The sequence below is a fragment of the Pseudonaja textilis genome, chromosome 3 (genome assembly GCF_049901715.1).
Source record: "Pseudonaja textilis isolate UNSWEBS1 chromosome 3, rPseTex1.2, whole genome shotgun sequence".
Classification (NCBI taxonomy): Eukaryota; Metazoa; Chordata; class Lepidosauria; order Squamata; family Elapidae; genus Pseudonaja; species Pseudonaja textilis.
Genome location: NC_141992.1, coordinates 131751326 through 131771641, shown reverse-complemented (window position 1 = coordinate 131771641; position 20316 = coordinate 131751326). Strand labels below are relative to the sequence as shown.

The following is a 20316-nucleotide window of genomic DNA, read 5'->3' as shown; positions in this document are numbered from 1 at the left end:
ATATCGTATTTTAGCTAATTTTCAACTGAATTCTTATTTTCAGAAGCAAACTGCCAATCATAGATGAAGACAGTTGCCATTTTTGTAAGCTTCTCAGAAACTTCACATGTTTAAACCCATAAAAACCTCTGAGGCATTTTGCTTGAAAAAAGACCTCAGAATGATCCTGGACCTAACACAACACCCTAAATAAAGCATATACATCATTAAAAAGATCCTTGTAAAGACCTAGGCACACTTTAAAATGCAACAGGTGAGAGAACGAGAGATTTTGTATAAACAACATAAAAAATACCAATAACAATGTCCATTACCCCCTTTATTTTTCCTCCAAGATGCTCATTATCCTTTTTGGGGGGCGGAGCGAATTTCCCAACAAAGCATTGCAAAACAAAACATTGCAACTACCCATCATTTTTATATTTTCCGATGGCTTTTAGAATCTGTTTGGGAGGAAGGAATATTACTGAAAACAGCAGTGCTGGGGATTGATGAGACATTTTAAGTCTTGTTAGGAGTTCAACTCTTTTGAATTGCTTTTAAGAATAATTGTTAGGTGTTGGTGAACTCTGGCAATCTGGCATGTCACTGAAAACATTGTGACATATCACCTTTGACCCATGCAGTATATCATAGGTTCACCATCACTGGCTTAGAGCCTCTGGGAATGAGCATCTTACAAATATAGTACAGTGGTACATTGGTACTCATCCTTAATTGTTCTGGGAAGTGCTTTGAGTACCAAAAATGATTAGTACCAAACAAATTTTTCCCATAAGGAATAATGTAGTAAGTGACAATGAAGCTGACGACAAGTTCTGGCTTGTGCATTGAGTATCAAACAAACAATTAGTACCGGAACAAAATGTTCACATTAAAATGTGTTGAACACCAAATTCAATGAGTTTTAAAGCAGTTGAGTACCAAGGTACCACTGTAAATAAATACGAGCTGTTACTGTACATTGAAACTATCTTGTTAAGAAATGAAGCAGAGCACCTAGCTGCTCGTTTATAAGTTCTAGCCCAGTACCTAGAATGTATATGAATATTTAAGAACTGTGTATCTAATACTGATTTAAAATAATGCATAAAATCAAAATTTGAACTGAGAGATTAAAAGCATTAAAATGAATGACACAAGGTTCATTATGGTGGATTTTTTTAAGACGGCCAAGGAAGAAAAAAGAATTCTCCACAGATGGACAAGGATACTAAGCTAAACTGGATCTAGAATGAAAAGGCAAACAACATGGTGAGGCAGATGGCTTGTTCCTTGTGGTATTTATATTTCATAACAGACATAGAATATCACAAAACTATTTATGGATACTTGAAATGTTGTGGAGGAAGGTTCCCTCCAGATTTGTTGCCTACTTGTTCTGGAAATGTAATTCCCTCCTCCACATAAGCACAGACACTGTCTTGCTAACACACACAGCTTAGGTGCTTAGCTGTTGTAAGAACTTATTTATGTTCTAGTGAAATGTCACAGGTGCAAGGCACAACTCCAGTCTGTGTATATTCAGAAGGGAGTCCCAGTGAAGGTTACCAAATACTTAGAATTGAGATGCACTTCCACTTAGTTGCTTACTATAAACACACCAAGGCTGCAATATGAATTTACCATATGCAATATGGTTTTGGTTTAGCATTTGTGTAAACCAAGTCAGATGTGGTATATTAAGTAACCTATAGTCTATTAAAACAAATAGGAATAAAAATGAATACCTTTAATGTGCTGTAAATGTTATAAAAGGATGAAGAAAATGAAGAAAAGGTTCACTAAAAGAAGGGACGTTCCTATAGAAATGAGGAACCGCTGATAATACAAGCTCTAGAATAAAAAATTGGCAACACAGCCTTATTTTCCTGCACTGAGTTGTAAACTACCTATGGAAAAAAAAACTTCTCCAGTTTTTCAGTTGTTTATTTAAATTACTGATTCTCAGAATTAGTGGCTTCTTCAACTCAAAAGTTTGTCCAAATTATTGCTGTTCATAAGTACAGAGGAAATCTAAATGTGAGTTCCAAATCCTATAGGCCAAGGGTTATTGGCATTTGGAAACCTCTCGACATCCTCAAGACCCTTCTAGGAGGTCTGCAAAGTCAAATAATAAATATTTGTTTTCATTTTCCTGTTTTAACTTCTAATACAGTACATATCAATAACTACAATGCATATAACTCCTTATTGGATATTTGATAAGCTTACTAAACAGACAGGAAGCAGCAGGTGAAGCTAGGCAAAATCACATCAGATTCCTGTACAATTAGCACAGCCCCCTCCCCACCCCCGGGCTATATGCTCTTTCCATTTCTCTCTGTATCTTTGAGGATCCATGCATCTCAAAGGATCCCTCTGTTAAAGTACTGAAGTTTGCAACAGTGATTGGTCTTATTCAAGACGAATCTGCATACAGGCTGGAGGTTGAACTATCTAGCCTTGTGGTGCAACCGGAACGATCTTGAACTAAACACACTCAAAACCATAGAAATGGTGGTAGATTTTCCATAGAGCTGTCTCGAGCGTCCAGGTTGGGAGGAGCTCCAGTCTCGGCTCTTCCAGGCTGAGCTTGAAATTGAGGAACGCCCCTCACCGTCACGTGGTCCTCGGGCGCTCCCAGTTTTTTGCTCAGCCTCGTGGCTAACAGGCTGTTTTTCCCTTGCTCCGGTCGTTCAGCATTCTAGGCCTCTTCTCTCATCGCTTTCACGTGGATCACCGGCAGGCAGCGCAGGAACTCAGGTTTGAACTCCCCAGGGAGTGTTTTTAATATCCGAGCCGCTTCTTTAGGGAGAAAACGAGCGCTTCGAGCGCTCCCCCACTTCATTTGCCGCCTAATCGCTCCGCGCGAGGCCGCCGTTTCTGCCTGCCTCTCCTCGCCTTAGCCGCCGTTCCCCCGCCGAACGCCTTCTAGCCCAGGGTACGCTTCCTGGTTCTCCCAAAGGCTCTAATCTTCCCTGGGAGTTTACCGCCGCTGGGGCTGCCTCCGTTACTGCGGCCTCCATCTTGGGCCCCCTGTGGCATCCGCCATCTTGGGTGGGCCCTGGAACGGCCGCCATCTTGGGTGTGCCCTGGAACGGCCGCCATCTTGGGTGTGCCCTGGAGCGGCCGCCATCTTGGGTGTGCCCTGGAACGGCCGCCATCTTGGGAGTGGCCGCATGGCCGTCCGCCATTACTAGAGGCCCTTTACAGGCCGCAGCCTTAACTGACTATTAGGCAGCCTGGGATTCCCTCGTCTCAGCCTGTCTTTCATTCTACCAACAGGCCTCCTGCAGAAATAGGGCCCGTTGGCCCTGCAGCCTTTTTCCCCAGCAGGCGAAGTAGCAGCTCTGCCCCCTCCCACCCCTTCCCGGTCCGTCCGGCAGGGGTAGCTGCCTGGCGTTCACCTTTCTGGCTGATTGGTCTCTGGGCAGGCCCTGGTTCGTACCAAACCTCTATTTTAAACAAAAAAAATTTTTTTGACTAAAAGGGGGCGTGGAACGTGCGTTGGGATTCCCGGCCTCCCGTAGGCCGCATCCAGACCTGGTTTCAGCTTACATTATTCCCTTCTGCCTGCGGCCCCAGGGTCATTGGTTTTTATCAGAGGCCTACCAGTAGGCCGCATTGTTTCCCTGACTCCTGGGCAGATCCTGGGACTGCTCAAATACCTTGCAATCCTGCCTAAGTCTCCCCCAACTAAGGAGTTAGTTGCTTGCCATGTCCCTTCCCGGTTCGCCCGGCAGGGACAGCTTGGCGTTTATTCTGGCTGATTGGCCCCCGGCTAGGCCCTACTTCCCAACACGTTACAGAACAATTCTGTGGCCTTGACAAAAAGGGGTGCAATACGAGCACTGGGAGTTCCAGCCTCTGCTTAGGCTCTACCCAGACCCGTTAACCGCCTCGCATTAACCAGAAAATTTTTTTCCTTTTTTCTCTCCTCTCCAGATGGCAGACGACAATACCTCTCGTGGCACTTCTCTGAAGGCCAAGGCCAAATCCCGCCACCTGCGCAAACAGGCACAGGAACCATCCAAAGCTTCCCAAAGGGATGCCCTCAGGCGACACAGGGCCCTCGAAAGGGAAATTGACAGACGCTCTCAGGAGTCAAGCTCTGTGCCCGGGACCCTTCCGTTCCATCAACCTCCACCCATCCTCCTCTCCCCTCCCCTCCTGCTTCTGCTTCTCCCCACAGCCTGGACAGGCCCCTGAGGTCACCTTGCCCACCACTGCTGTAGAACTGCGCCCGGAGGAGTCTCTCCCCATGGCGGAAATACCCGAAAACCTAATGCAGGCTATGGAGCTGGCCATCCGGCAAAGGGTAGCGCAACAGATGCAGCAGATGGCCGGTCCGGCTCCTCAGCCCGCGGCCCCGAGGCCCTAGGATCAGCGGCCTCGCATGGTCAGGCAACTCCCAAGAGGACTTAACCTTACCTTTGGAGATGGAGGGAATGGAGGCCCAAGAACCCGGGGACCCTTCCCTCTTTGGGGACGAGCAGGACCTTGACATGAGGTCCCTCATAGGCAGTGAACTCTTTTGGAACAGGTCCCCTAGAAGGGGACATGTCGGAGGACGAGGGCCTCCCTCCAGGTCAGCCCGCGTTTCTAGGGCTCTTTAAACCGCACCTATTTAGGTCCCTCCTGTTCAAAGCCAGGACCACCTCGGGCCTGAACCCCCTCCCCACCCAACCCAGCGGCGGCAGGGGTTCCTCCCGACTCTCTCTTCTCTCAGCCCGTGGCGGAAACTGAGGTGATCCCTGTCCCGCCCATATTCTCAGACATGGTTTCTAGGCAGCTGGCCTCCTCGCCCCCAATGCCCAGGACAGGCGGTTTTTAACCTGGAACCGCAGTTCTCCACCTTGCTCGATCCTCCCGTGGACGAGCCCGTGGTAGGCCTGGCTTCCGCTCTACTCCCAGCGACTCACCGATGCTCTCCAGCCCGAGGACAAGCGAGCTGAACTGGCCCTGTGCCGCGCTCACCTCTCTGACGCTTGGGCAGTCAGGGCTTCCACTGCCGCGTCTTTTTCACCAGGTCTTCCATCAAGTGGCTCCAGCAGCTCAAGCAGCATGTTCCCACAGCCAATCTCAGGGCGCACCAGGACATTGCCAAGATCCTGGCCGCGGCCGAGTTTTCGCAGACGCCACCTTCCAGGCGGCAAAGTTCTCCACCAGGGCCATTTCGTCCCAGGTTACCGCCGCCGTCTACTCTGGCTCCGCCACTGGCAAGCGGACGTTAAAAACAAGACTAAGCTAGCAACAGCCCCCATCTCTGGGGGAAGTTATTTGGACCGGTTCTCGACCCATTCCTGGCGAGACCCGGAACAAGCGCAAGTACCTCCCTTCCCTCTCTAGGAGGTCCGACTTCAGAGGCTCCCCCTCTCCTCGCCAGGGTTCTTCCCATTCCTCCTCCTTTGCCAGATACTACCGATCCTCTCCCTATAGATCTCCCTACTGTGCGGAGCCGGATGGGTCCGGAGGTAATTCTTCCAGGAAGCCCTCCCGGGATCCGGAGAGAGGTTCGTTCCGTCGTTCTCGATAATGCAGTCGCCCCAGGCGCTTGTCCTTTTAAATAACAAAAAAAAAAAAAAAAAAGAGGAAGGAGTGCGAGAAGGCCTATCTCTACTCCGACCTTTAACCCCTGCTTGCAACAGGCTCCTACTCCAGGAGCACTCTTGTCCTCCTCACCCTGCCCTGGGCAACTGGTCGGCAACACATCTACCCCCATTCAATGCTAGCCGGGTCCCTTCTTGCGCTCCCGGGCCTCACACAGATCTCTGCGCCTCCCTCCTTCTCTCTGTCCCAGAGTTCTCCCAGGGAATTCCCAACACGGGTCGATCTTCCCAGTTTTTTGAATCCCGGTCCCAGTGCACACCTGTTGGCCTCTTTGGCGGGACTGCCTCCCGGATAGCTCCGCCTCCTCCTTAGGCCCCTTGTTGAGACATTCCAATATCCAGGGTTTTCTCCTGTTGGGCATGCCTTCCAGCGGGTCATCAGGGTTCCAGGAGAGATTCTATACCAGACGGGGCCCCACCCGCAGGACTAGCCAAGCTTTGGTATGTCCCAACCTGACGCTCGAGACAGCTCTATGGAAAAGGGGCGTTGGTTCTTACCTGATACGCTTCTTTTCATGGAGCTGTCGAGAGCGTCCAGCCCCACCCGTAGGCCGTCTGGTGGGAAACCTGGCTGTTCGACCGAGCAATCTAATATATTTTTTTCCTGAGTGTGATGAGAACAGGACTTTCCTTCTCGTCTGTGCAAAAACCTGGGGAGCGCCCGAGGACCACGTGACGGTGAGGGGGCGTTCCTCAATTTCAAGCTCAGCCTGGAAGAGCCGAGACTGGAGCTCCTCCCAACCTGGACGCTCTCGACAGCTCCATGAAAAGAAGCGTATCAGGTAAGAACCAACGCCCCTTTTATGAGAAACCTTCCTGTACTACTACTTCTTACAGGGCTAGACAACACAGTATCAACACTAGAGACCTTCAAGTTTCTAGGTTCTATTATATCTCAAGACTTAAAATGGACACCTGACATCAAAAATGTCATCAAAATAGCACAACAAAGAATGTTCTTTCTGCACCAACTCAGAAAGCTCAGACTGCCCAAGGAGCTGCTGATACAGTTCTACAGAGGAATTATTTAGTCTGTCATCTGCACCTCTATAACTGTCTGGTTTGATTCTGCAACCAAACAAGACAGACACAGACTTCAACAGCTAATTAGAACTGCAGAAAAAACTATTGCTTCCAATCTGCCTTCCATTAAGGATCTGTATACTCCACAAGTCAAAAAGAGGGCTGTGAAAATATCTACAGACCCCTCACATCTTGGACATAAATTGTTTCAACTTCTACCCTCAAAATGATGTTACAGAGCATTGCACACCAGAACAACTAGACACAAGGACAGTTTCCCCCCGCATGCCATCACTCTGCTGAACAATTAATTCCCACAACACTGTCAAACTACTTAGTAAGACTGTATTACTATTATTCTTCTCATCCTTCCTATTACCTATCTCCTTTTCTACTTATGACTATAACCTTTTTGCTTGTATTTTTGCTATTTTTATTGTTTTATTTACTTTCCTAATACGATTTTGATTGCTTATTTAGTATCCTATGACTATCAATAAGTGTTGTATCTTATGATTCATGATGAATGTGTTTATGATGAGTATGATCATGATTTATCACTTATATCTTTTATGTACACTGAGAGCTTATGTACCGAAGACAAATTCCTTGGGTGTCCAATCACACTTGGCCAATAAAGAATTTTATTCTATTCTATAAACCAAAGCTATTTGAGGTCCTCAATCATTTTTAAACATATAAAGGGGTCCTGACACCAAAAACGTTTGTAAATCACTGTTGGTTTATTAACAAAGATTTAGGTATTAAATGCAAAGTTGGAGGAAACTGAAAGAAGGAAGTTCAGTTTCCTAATTAAAAGAAGAAGATACTTGTGCTTCTTGGTGCATGTGGTTTCCTCCCCCACCCCCGCCCCTTATATTAAATTTTCTACACTGATTGCTTAGGCTATGAATTTTGTTATGTGAAGGACTAGTGTCAGGAGAAGTGACAGTTTGCATGACCTGGGGTATTATTTATTCGTTTGACAAGTTCATATGGCCACCCAGCACACACAAAAGTAGTTTACAATATTTAAAAATCCACCATATAAAACCCCTACCCCCACCTCACCCCATGGCACTGGAACAGATATTCATTCTTGCTTACTTTTTCTACATGCAAGAATCTCAGGCAAGAATGCACAGAAGTTCTATTTTGGAACAGTTATTTAAGTGCTACCTATTTTGAAATAATTCCTCTACTTGTTCACAGCAACTAAAGGACTTTGTTGTCGTTCTTCCCCCAAGCAAATATTTAACTGAGATAACACCTACCTGTGGTTTTTTTTCACTAAGGTAAAGGGCAAGATAGATTAAAAGACAAGGTGATCCAGCAGAAGGTGTATATCAAAAAGGAACTGAGAAAGGAAAATAAAACAAGAGGGAGTAGTTTGCCTTATAAGAGATTCATATTCTCCCTTTTTTTGTAAGAGGTAGAGTCATTTGCCTGAGATGCTTTAGAAGTAACTTCAAAAGGTGTGTTTTCTTCAGATTATGTTCACAAATGTTGCTAAGATGTGGTTTGGGTTTTTTGGGGGAGGTTTGATGAATCGACCATAGTTGATTGGATTTATATCTTACATTGAACCATAAACCAAATCTGCTTCCTAGGTGTTTTTTTCCCAGTGGAGAAGGACACTGTCTCAGACCGCATACAGTCAGGAATGGGATTAGATTAAAGCATTTTACCTGCTGGTGCTATAGAACACACTTCCCTCACTTGTAAAAAAAACCCCAAACATTTTATCTTTGCAATATGACCAGAAATAAACAGTTGATCTCATGACATCACTATTGATGTCTCATTACGTTGATTGTTCATTGATCATGGTCTCATGACATTGCTATTGAGTCGCCTCCTCTCCATTCCAGCTACCCTCTTACACCAAATACTGTAGCATGAACAGGATGGCTTTCAGTTTTCTGTCAGCCATTTTTTTAGCGTCCCAGCTGGTGCAAAATAGATCCAAAGGCTGTAACTTCCTTTCTGCTTTTTTCCCCTTCACATTGTTGGAGGACTATACCAACCCATTCATTTCTCCCACTTTTTAACCCTTCATGTGACCAGAAAACTAGATTAAAACAAAACTTATCTAATGTCACCACAAACAATACTTATTTCTGAATTTTTCTGAGGTGATTTTTCTCCATTCAAAACCCTTAAATCTATTGCAAACTAAGTATTGCCATTCTTTTAAAATATGCTTAATCTTAACTTGGATGCTCGATTTGCTAATAACACTCTGCTCCAATATCCAATACTGGACAGATTGAAAAAAGCAGTAGCAACATTTAACATAATACAGGAAAATATGTGCCTTCCTTAAACTTATCTGAGAGCAGAAGTTCTTTAAAACCAGAATCCCTATTTACATTTAAGAAAATGTTGGAGGATATCCTTAGTAATTGCAGGAAAAGCAATTAGTTCAGCTGCTATGTTCTCTTTCTGTGCATGTACAACACAAGAAAGAAACTTCAAGCAACTGGCATTTTGGTCTAAAATTCAAACGTTCCAATTAATAGTCCTATATTTAGAACTTCTTATACCTGCATATTGCCAGACTGAATTTTATTTGGCTGGCAAGAATAGAAATTGGGATGGGGGAGGGGAGTCTTTTTGAGCAAAATGTGTACCTAATAGCTTGAATATTATTTCCCTTTGGAATAAAATTAGAAAGCTCTGATTAAGGTATCATGGATGGGGAAAGGGAGGTGTGTGTTTAGTAGCTTGCTGCTAAAAATAGTGGGTATTATTGTAAGAATGAAAGTGTGACTAGAAATGGAATGTAAAATGTTAGAGAGAAAATTGCAGTGAGAAATTAATAATGCTGATGATAATCCAGGTCTATTTTGAGGAACGTTTTATTATAATTACCTCCTCTTTGCTGTGCAAAGTCTAGCATAGTTTTATTTGACTAATTTGCCTACTAATATGGTTTCTGATGCCTTCTTTCCATCTTTCCCTCTCTCACTTTCTTACCCCAAACCATTTTAAATAAAGCACTACAAAATTGTAGTTTGTAATACAGGTATGAGCCTAAAATTTATTTTGTTAAGTGAGGCATTTGTTAAGTGAGTTTTGCTCCATTTTACCTTTCTTGCCACAGTTGTTAAGTGAATCACCGCAGGTCATAAGTTAGTAAACCGGTCGTTAAGTTAATCTAGGGTCCCCGTTGACTTTGCTCATCAGAAGGTTGCAAAAGCTGATCACGTGACCTTGGGACATAGCAACGATCATAAAAAAACAGTTGCTAAGCATTTGAATTTTGGTCACATGATTGTAGGTATGCTGCAAAGGTCACAACTGAAAAATGATCATAAGTCACATTTTTCAGTGCTATTGTAACTTTGAATGGTCACTAAATGAACTGTTGTACTTCCTGAACTGTTGGACAACTTGTACCTCATGTCTTCCTCCTTCTTCGACTTTGACTCTTTTAGATTGCCCAAATGATCAAAAGACAGATATACCGATGTTTAGCTGAGCACGATCCTGCTGTCTGCCTAGATTTAAATGTAAAATTAAATTTTGCAACCAAGTTCAGCTGAACCTGCTTACCACGTGATTTTAGACTTCCTCTGTCAGCACAGCATAGATAAGATTGATGAGGTGGAGCTGGAGCAATTTTGTAACCCCTGAAGACAGTTTATGTTTCCCAGGATTCAGAAAGCAGCTGCCATATTTCATCCAAGTCAAATCAAAGTGTGAAAAACAGGATCTTGGTTGCTCCCGTGATACATTTAATAGGTGGATGCTTTTTTGTCCTTGTAATTTGATGGAGGTTAGTTATTTAGAACAGGGGTCTCCAAGCTTGGGGGTTGAAGTCCTCCAGGCTTAAAGTTGCCAAGGTTGGAGACTCCTGAGGTAGAATGTAGCAGTGAGAAAATGAGGTCCTGGAAAGGCAACTGTGACAGCTCCGTTCTGTGAGTTCCCTAGAGCAATCTAACTTACCATATTATGTTTGTGATGGGATTTAAATCAGACATGTCACTAAAGGCAAAATTATGGAACTGAATCTCACTTAACTTTGGCCATGTCTCACCAGGGAATTCACTGGTGAAAGCAATTATGTTTGGATAAGTTACCAGTTTAAAAGGCAGACCATCAAAAGAACATTTTGGCTAGCCACCATCAAAGTTGACACCAAGCAGAGCCTAGAAAAATTCAAAGAAATAATGCAAGATTGGAAGAAATGGAGAGACCTGGTCCATATTCTCTCCAAAAGTTGGATGCGACTAACATCATCATCCTAATTAAATCCAGAACCTTTTTTGCTTTAGAATTCTATAACTTTTACCATTGTTAGATGAAACTTCCTGAGATTTTTCATGTCGTAAAATTCCTTAAAACCAGCTAGCACAATCTCTTCTTCTTGAGACATTCTCTTATTTTGGTGGAAAGCTTGTGCTTCAACTCCATTAGTTTGATTGATTACCTCTTGACTGTCATTTAACATCCACCTGACTTACTTCTTGAGCATTTTTCTCTATGGAATTTTGATTCTCTATAAAATATTTCTTCCCAACCCAAAAAGGTCAGTTTGAGATTAGTAAATGATTTAGTTCTGCTTTGTCATGTACAGACTGATTTTCTTCTGTTTTCCACATTTTATTTAAATATTTGTTAATTTGGAAACTGAGCTTCACTGGATTTCTAAACCATACAAAGGACAATGTTCTTTCCATACTATGCAAATCGTTTAAGTTAAACTATGAGCTTTAATTTACTGTAGAATAAGGAAAAATTAGTCTAATTTGACCAATGAAACTCGGAAGTTTAGTTTATGAGCCTACTATTACTAAGTAAGTAACCACAGGTTGTTAAAATATCAAACTGGCTAAAGTGGATGATGGCAGCAATAATGAAACCAAATACTAGTTTCACATTGGGATGGCAATCCTGTTCCTTACTAAAAGTGAATAATAGAAGATAATATGCATGTATGCCACAGAGACACTATCTTGTATGGTGTAGCTCGGGCTTATTTCAATATGGATAGATTTTGTGTTCAATTTATATTGGTCCACAAACACTGTTACTGCTATTTTGTGAAGTGGGATTCTACTTAAATGTGAGAAGTTTCCAATTTTCATATAATTATGATAGACAGCATAGATGGATTTGTAACTGGCTGACAAACCATACTCAATGAGTAGACCTTATTGGTACTACATCTACATGGAGGAAAGTAAGCAGTAGGGTGCCACAAATAAATAAACCAGTAATAATATTTATATGTACGTTTGCCTGTGCTACATTTATCAGTTATGCAGATAATTGTTATGTCGACTATGAATACAGTCTCTTAAGACATAATTCAATCCAGCACTTCTTCACGTCCACATTCCTTTATCCTCACTTAAAACTTGAAATTATTTATTTTTGTTTCCATAAGATAATTGCATTGCAGCCTTAACCTGAAAGAACCAATAACAAGGACAATAAGTATCAAATCATTTCCATGTTATTCCTTTCTCATCTGTAAATAGAAAGCTATTTGAAGGAGACAAAAATCAGACAATAGGAATGTTATTGTTTTCATGAAAACACTTTTCACAGATAAATAAATACTTATTAGGATTAGGGTTCATATTCTGTTAATCGTGATCCTCTGTGTTACCTCTTTTATAAAATTAGCTTTCCAAACGTACCATTTATAAATTGCTGTATATCACTAGTTGCATTTTTAGGAGAGTCCCTAGCCTAGTGCATTGTTCATGGACCATATGATAAATTTGGTTTTTGTAACCTTTAAAATGCTTATCCTGATTTCCTTCAGTTGAGAATGCAATAAGAACAAAAATGTTCACCCAACCCATTTCACAGATACCCAAATGTCATTTACTGTATTCTTCTTCCTCCTACTTCACATACCTTCAAAGTAAGGTAATGTTTCTTCTCAGTTTGAATAGACTTAATGATGTCATATTTAACCATCCTGATTGATCTGGCTTTATTGTACCGTATATAACCAATCCTATTTGCTGAAATACAAAATCGCCAAGTCAGTTAATATCAAAGGCCGAAAGCTCTGCCCAAAATCTAAATAGGGTTGTCATATAATCCTCTATTTGGTAGAGTTATTTTCTCAGGCACTTAGTGTTTTAGTGATATCTTTTCCCAAGGAAGAGAGTAGCCAGCAGGAAATAGGTTTGGCTATTGAACAGGACAATTAATATGAGCGGAGGGGAGTTGGCATGTGACCTTCCAAGAAATATTTTGAGTGCCTCAAATTTTGGGTGCCTCCAATCTGTACCTTTGTGGAAAAACTGACAAAATATATTAAATGTAGGCTGAATTTTTAATTCCAGTCAGAGATGTAGGCATCATGTGTTGATGGCTGGCGATTGGCTGTTGTTTCCTTGTGTTGCTAAGAAGCCCTTGGCTCCTAGATATCAAGTACTTAGGAGCTGAGGGCTTGGCAGCTTGAAGAAACAACAGCAATCACCAGCCATCAACACACCAATGAATCAATAGGAAGGCACCAAATAAATATGACTCCCAGGATAGTCCAAAGCACATATCCCAGTAGGGAGAAGTTTTCTAAAGATGGCTCCAGCATGAGTCCGAAAGTTCGGAAGAGTAAATCTCTGGTGACTGATCCAAATTCGATCTTACAATTTTAACTTTGGACATGTATATTTGCCTTCATTCGTAAACTAATTTGGAATAATTTATTGAATGCTATTACATTCCTGCTGTGTTTTTATTACAAAAGCAGTGTGAGATTGGTTGGCTTTCTTTGATTTCATTTTTTCCCCCTTTTGCATTTCTTTCTCATTTTTAATCAAAAGGGGGAAAATAAAATCAACCAATCCTTTATGCTGCTTTGCACTGCAGCATGTGTGAGCAATCTTTTCCATCCAAGACCAGTTTACATGCATCTTATTATAAGCAGAATGGATGGACAATACAGCTCTTTCTTGTTGTCCCCTGCTGGTATTAGAAACAACTGCGCATATATTATATTTGTAGATTTTTTTTCTCTTTTGGGCAGAATAAATACAGTGCAGCCAAACCAAACAACAGTTGAGCTTGCAAGAACTATCAATATTTTGAACTGGAAACAATTGGTCTTTTTTTTAATCCAGTGTTATCTTTCAATACAGTCTGACTGATAAGGTCTAGAGCAAAATAATGTCTTCAGCTGTGTTTCCAAAACCCAGAGTAGAATTATTTTCTAAATATGTTGGGTGCCATTTAATTTGGTGAACTATGGCACATCCAAATATTTACATGTTGACAGTCAAATATTCAGGCCACTAACGATTTTCTGGGATGTTCAAATGGGAATAGGTATCTAATGATGCCAAGCGAATATTCAATATTTGTGGTGGCTATTAAAAACCCAAAACCAAAAAGATGTTACTCTTTTTCCAGCTGTAGAGATAGTTTGGATCCAAGTGAGATTATTATGATTAATTTGGTTGAAAACAGTGACTCTTGATTAAGTCAAGTCTAACTGGTTTTGATGTGATTCACAAAATATAAAATGCAGCCTTACCTATTACTAACTCCTGCCATCATCATCAACTCTGACGGACATTCAGTCATGCCTGACCTTCCACCACCCTATGGATCAAAGGTCTCCAAACTTGGCAACTTTAAGACTTGTGGACTTCAACTCCCAGAATTCCTCAGCCAGCATAGTTGGCTGAGGAATTCTGAAAGTTGAAGTCCACAAGTCTTAAAGTTGCCAAGTTTGGGGACCCCTGCTATGGATCATCACTCTCCATGCCCCTCTATCTTGCACTACCTCCTTCAGGTCCACCATGGTCATTTCGGTGTTATCTTTTACAGTGTCCAGCCAGAGGATGCTATGGCAGCCCCTTCTCCTTTTTACACCTGTATTCATGCAAATAAATTGCCAAGTCAAGCTATTCTCCAAAGCACCTTGAGGGCAGGATGAGAAGCAATGGGTGGAAACTAATCAAGGAGAGAAGCCACTTAGAACAAAGGGGAAATTTCTGACAGTTTGAACAATTAATCAGTGGAACAACTTGCAGTTATGAAGTTGTAAATGCTCCAACACTGGAAGCTTTAAAGAAGAGATTGGATAACCATTTGTCTGAAGTGGTATAGGGCAAGGGTCTTCAAACTTGGCAAGTTTCTTGGACTTCAGCTCCCAGAATTCCCGAGTTAACATGACTGGAGGAGGAATTATGGGAGTTGAAGTCCACAAGTCTTAAAGCTGTCAAGTTTGAAGACCCCCACCCTGCCCGGTATAGGGTTTCCTGCCAAAGCAGTGGGTTGGACTAGAAGACCTCCAAGGTCCCTTCCAACTCTGTTATTCTATTCTATTCTATTCTATTCTATTCTATTCTATTCTATTCTAAATGCAGACTGTCACTCTGAGAGAGGTTCAAAGCAAGCTGGGTAACTTTACAGTTTTTCCTTACACCTTAAAACAAAATTTGCCATGTAGAATATTTCAGATAGGAATTATCCTCTTTGAATGTACAGTTATATATTTATAAGTACCTGAGAGACGGTTGCAAAGATTTTTTTTTCCTTTTTGATTGTCATCGCTCTCAAAATGTTCTTTATATATATATTTTTTTTTTCAGGGATAGAGCTCTGCCCTCCTAACCACCGTTTCATGATCACAATGATAGCAAGCTTAGTAGCAATGGCAGGACAGTTCCTGATGCCAGGGTTGGCTGCCCTCTGCAAGGACTGGCAAATTCTCCAAGCCGTGATCATCTGCCCTTTCCTGCTGATGTTACTGTACTGGTTGTAAGTATCTGCAATGCTTTACTTTCAGAAGTGGTTCATTAGTAACAACTGAATGTTTGGAGCCAGATGTTAGAGGAGAAACGAGGTGTTTGGTCACAAATTTCCCTGACACTCTTTATATCAAGGGTTTCCAACCTTGGCCACTTTAAGACTTGTGGGGTTCAATTCCCAGAATTCCTCAGCCAGCAAAACTTCCTCAGCCAGCAAAGAATTCTGGGAGTTGAAGTCCACAAGTCTTAAAGTGGCCAAGGTTGCAAAACCCTGCTTCATATGGAAACTCAAGAGAAATAGTGGTAGGAGCCAGACTGTCATCTTTTTCCTCTGCCATTTCTCTTCCAGCCTGTGTTCTTTAAATCACAGGAAAAGTTAAACCAATGAGACAACCATATTTCTACCAAATCTGGATGGATTTTATGGTTTAACCTCAATTACAATAGCTCACAATAGGATAATACTTTAATATATGGTAAGTGTGAACATGTATACTACCTGTTTCTCCACTTCCTCTATAGGGGTGTTTTTTTGTATCTATTTTTCTTTATGTATCTTGGATTTGGGTTAATTTAGCTGCTTGATAATATTTGTTACTCATAGTTCAATTTAAAAAAGAAAACAAAATACACCCGGACAGAAAAAGGAGATATTGAAAACGTACTATCATGTATGGTGGACATGTAAAAAGACTTAGGAGTTTTGGTACAAAATTTGGTCACGGCTAGAGGGAATGACGAGGTTAAATACTAGTTATATACCAGAGATGTTCTTACTAGTAATAATGGAAGAGAACTTTAGCAAAGTTGATGCCTATCTAATTATACACATAATCACGGCAGCAAGAATGATATTTGCCCAAAATAGGAAAGCGAATGAAATTCCAAGTGAAGATGCTATGACTGATAAGATCTTTCAATGCGCCGAAATGGATAGGTTGACACTAGAATTGAAGGGACAAGATAAATCAGAATATTATAAAGTATGGAATAAATTCTATTATTGGAGGGACATGAAAGGGAGTTCACAAAACGGAAATAAGAATTTAAGATGAAATAGAAAAGAGATGAGAGACCTCATACCTGAGGTATAAGAAAAAGAAATAAAAAGGTACAAAGCTTAAATGTATATATGTATATAAATGTTTATATCTTTTGATTTTTTCTAATGTAAAATCTTTTGACAGAAATGTACGGTCAATATTTTTTAATGTTTATATTCAACAAAATTTTTTTTTTTTAAAAAAAAACAAAACCCACTGGTGACCCTTTCAGAACCTTCACTAACACATTTCTCCCTCCTTGAAGTATTTTCCCAGAATCTCTTCGCTGGCTGATGGCCACGCAACAGTTTGAAGCTGCAAAGAAGCTCATCCTTCGTCTGACTCACAGGAATAGAACAAGCGCAGAGTACAATATTAAGGGAGTGATGCCTGGTAAGTGTTTGAAGTGGACCGTGAAAATACACGTGGATGGTTTTATCAATTGTGGCTTAAAAATTACACTTTTGCTTTGGGGGGAAAAAAAATGTATAACAACTCATCTGCTATTTTCCTTCGGGTTACTTAACCAACAAAATGGAGAAAAGAATTATTTGGTTCATGGGGGAGGTTTCGGTTCCTCAGTTAAGTTCCATATCTAAATACGGAGTAAATAATTGATTACTAAGAACTAAATTAAGTACAGAATATAGAGAGTAAGGAATATAGAAGTACAGGTAGTCCTCGACATATGACCACACTGGAGTCCAAAATTTATGTTGGTAAGCGAGACAGATGTTAATTTTGCCCCATTTTATGACCTTTCTTGCACACTTGTTCAGGGAATCGCTGCAGTTGTTAACTTAGTCAGGCATTTGTTAAGTGAATCTGACCTCCCCGTTGACCTTGCTTGTCAGAAAGTCGCAAAAGGTGGTCACTTGACCCCAGGACACTGCAACTGTCATAAATATGAGTCAGTTGCCAAGCGTCTGAACTTTTGATCATGTGACCATGGGGATGGTGAAACAATGGTTGTAAACGTGAAAAATAGTCATATACCACTTTTTTCAATGCTGCTGTAACTTTGAACACTAAATGAACTGATGTAAGTCAAGGACTACCTGTAATGCTTAATATAACCTAAATAAGCTGGGTATATTACTTCGAAGACAGAACAATCACAGCTTCACAGGTCTAAAAGGCTTAAACTATCTATACACACCACATTAGCAGAGATATACCACTATCTTACATCTTGCAAGCTTTGTTTAGGTAATATTAAAAAACAGGACACATCTGTTTCTGTAGTCGTACCAAATCAATTGGTAATTCTTTTTCGTCTCTCTCCACCTCTCTCTCCTTTTTGTCCTTATCACCACACTTTTTTTCCTTTAAACTATCTCAAAAGTTAATTAAAGTAATGAGAGGACAAGCATTAGGAAAAAAATATCTTAGAAAGCCAGAAAGAAACAAGAAAACAAACAAACTAGGAATATAATTTTGTGGCAATGGGTATTTTGCTCAAGATTGTGGCCATAGAATGCTGACCTCAATTGGACAAAATTGGGAGCGTCCTATCAAATCCTGTACCTGTCAACAGTGGTTTCCCCCAAGGCAGTGTTCTAGGACCAACTCTTTTCATACTCTATATTAATGACCCATATTAAGAGCAACTGCGTTCTTTTCACTGATGATGTAAAGCTATTCAACACCACTGACAATGCTGCTACCCTTCAAAAAGACCTTGACTATATGTCAGAATGGTCAAACAAATGGCAATTTCAAATCTCAACAAATAAATGCTCTGTCTTACTTATTGGCAAAAAAATCAAAAAATAAAATACAAGCTGAATAGTCAAGACCTTATTGATGACAAAAACTTTGTCAAGGACCTTGGAGTAGTCATCTCTAATGATCTAAGTGCTAGAGCCCACTGTAACTACATAGCCAAAAAGGCATTAAGAGTTGTTAACCTAATCCTGAGTAGCTTTTTCTCCGGTAATATTACTCTACTAACTAGAGCATATAAAACATTTGCTAGACCAATACTTGAATACAGCTCATCAGTCTGGAACCCGCATTACATATCTGATATTAATACAATTGAGAAAGTCCAGAAATATTTTACGAGAAGAATCCTCCACTCCTCTACTCGTAGCAGAATACCTGATGCCACCAGACTTGAAATTTTAGACCTAGACAACCTAGAACTACGCCACCTTCGGTTCAATCTAAGTATAGTATATAAAATCATACATTGCAATGTCCTACCTATCAATGAATACTTCAGCTTCAACCGAAACAATATAAGAGCACGAAATAGATACAAACTAAAGATAAACCACATCAAACTAGATTGCAGGAAGTACAACTTCAGCAACAGAGTAGTCAATGTCTGGAATACTCTACCTGACTCTGTGGTTTCTTCCCCAAACCCCAAAATCTTCAACATTAGACTATCTACTATTGACCTCACCCCTTTCCTAAGAGGTCTGTAGGGGGCTTGCATAAGTGCACCAAAACATGCCTACCATCCCTATCCTATTGTTTATTTATTTTTTCTTATTTGTATCCATTTCATGTATTTATAACCATGATTATACTTATACCTGTTATCTAATAATTGTTTGACAAAATAAATAAATAAACTGCAGGTGGTAACTTTGTTCATTTTTGCACAGCATAATTTTAGAAGTCATTGACTATAAATGTTCATTTATCCCAGAAAGTTACTTGGTCTCTCATTATGTAAACTGAAAAGTGTATAGCAGATTCAAGAATTACAATAGAAGAAGCATCATCTTGTCCAAACCTCCTTATCATATATACTGTACTTAGGTTTCCTCCCCACCAAATGTCTTACTTATCTCAACTCGATACTTTGTTCTATAAAGTGAAATATAGAACAGCACTTGTCATTTAAATGGTCTTGTTCTCTATTGTAATTTGACCCTTGTGTTCCCTTGAATTCATATTTTGTGTGCTGCCATGAACTGAATTTTGGGAGAAGGATGCTTCTGAATCAAATGGCTAGCTGGATGTTTGTAAAAACTAATTTGTAGCCACATTAACATTGGCTGCTTTAGAATAAAAAGTAAATACTACAATGGATTCTTTGAAATGCAGTAGGTAGAGTGATATGGGCTGTGCTTCGATATAGTGTATTTGGATAATCTATCTGAACCAATAAAGATAGCAAATGTGTTAGAAAGCAAGAGACCATGAGTTCTATGTAAGGTTGCTGGTCACATTTTATTGATTCTTCTGATGGAGGTATTATAGAACTTCTTGCCTGCTAGATTTTATAATGCTGGTTTGTTCATATGTTGAATAAAAACCAGAACTGGGCAATCTATCCTTTATGTTGCAGAGGTATAAATAGAAAGGTAATTTTCAGAAAAGTTTGCTGAATATGTATGAAAAGAATACAGGTTTTAGAAGAAGTCATTATGTTATTTACACATTGATTAGATGATGTGTTTTGCCATGTTTGTTTTATATCCCATCTTTATTATTACTTTTTTTACAAATAACTCAAGGTGGTAAACATATCCAACACACTTTCCTCCTCCTGTTCTCCCATAACCTCAGACCTGTAAGGTGAGTTGGGCTGAGAGAGAATGACTGGCCCAAAGACACTCACGGCCAAGGCAGGTCTTGAACTCATGGTCTCTTGCTTTCTAACCTGGTGCCTTAACCACTAGTCCAAACTGGCTCTCCATTGCCGACAACCTCTTGATAAGCCTAATCAGAAAACCATCATTGTCCAACCCCTCTGAAAATAAAGATATAGATCCTTGTTCCTTTTCACAAAAGCTTCTGTAAAAGGACTGTCACACTGAAAACCTACAGGCATTTCAGTTTTTTCAACGGTATATATCCACAAACATAGTTTTTTAAAAAACCAAGTAAAACCAGTTCTGAAATGGCCTTCTGTCTGATTATTTTGTTGATGCAACCCTATCTTATCTGTGCTATCTAAGAAAGTCAATAATG

At 40.7% G+C, this 20316-nt stretch overlaps 1 protein-coding gene across 1 annotated transcript in view; it reads left to right on the top strand.

The window, feature by feature from the left end:
* The window catches only part of SLC22A23 (solute carrier family 22 member 23), a 92982-nt gene that overhangs the window by 55674 nt on the left and 16992 nt on the right, over positions 1-20316 (top strand). Inside the window, exons 4-5 of the mRNA XM_026715086.2 lie at positions 15182-15350; positions 16649-16776. Of these exons, the coding sequence (XP_026570871.1) occupies positions 15182-15350; positions 16649-16776 (297 nt within the window). The remainder of the gene's footprint in view (positions 1-15181; positions 15351-16648; positions 16777-20316) is intronic.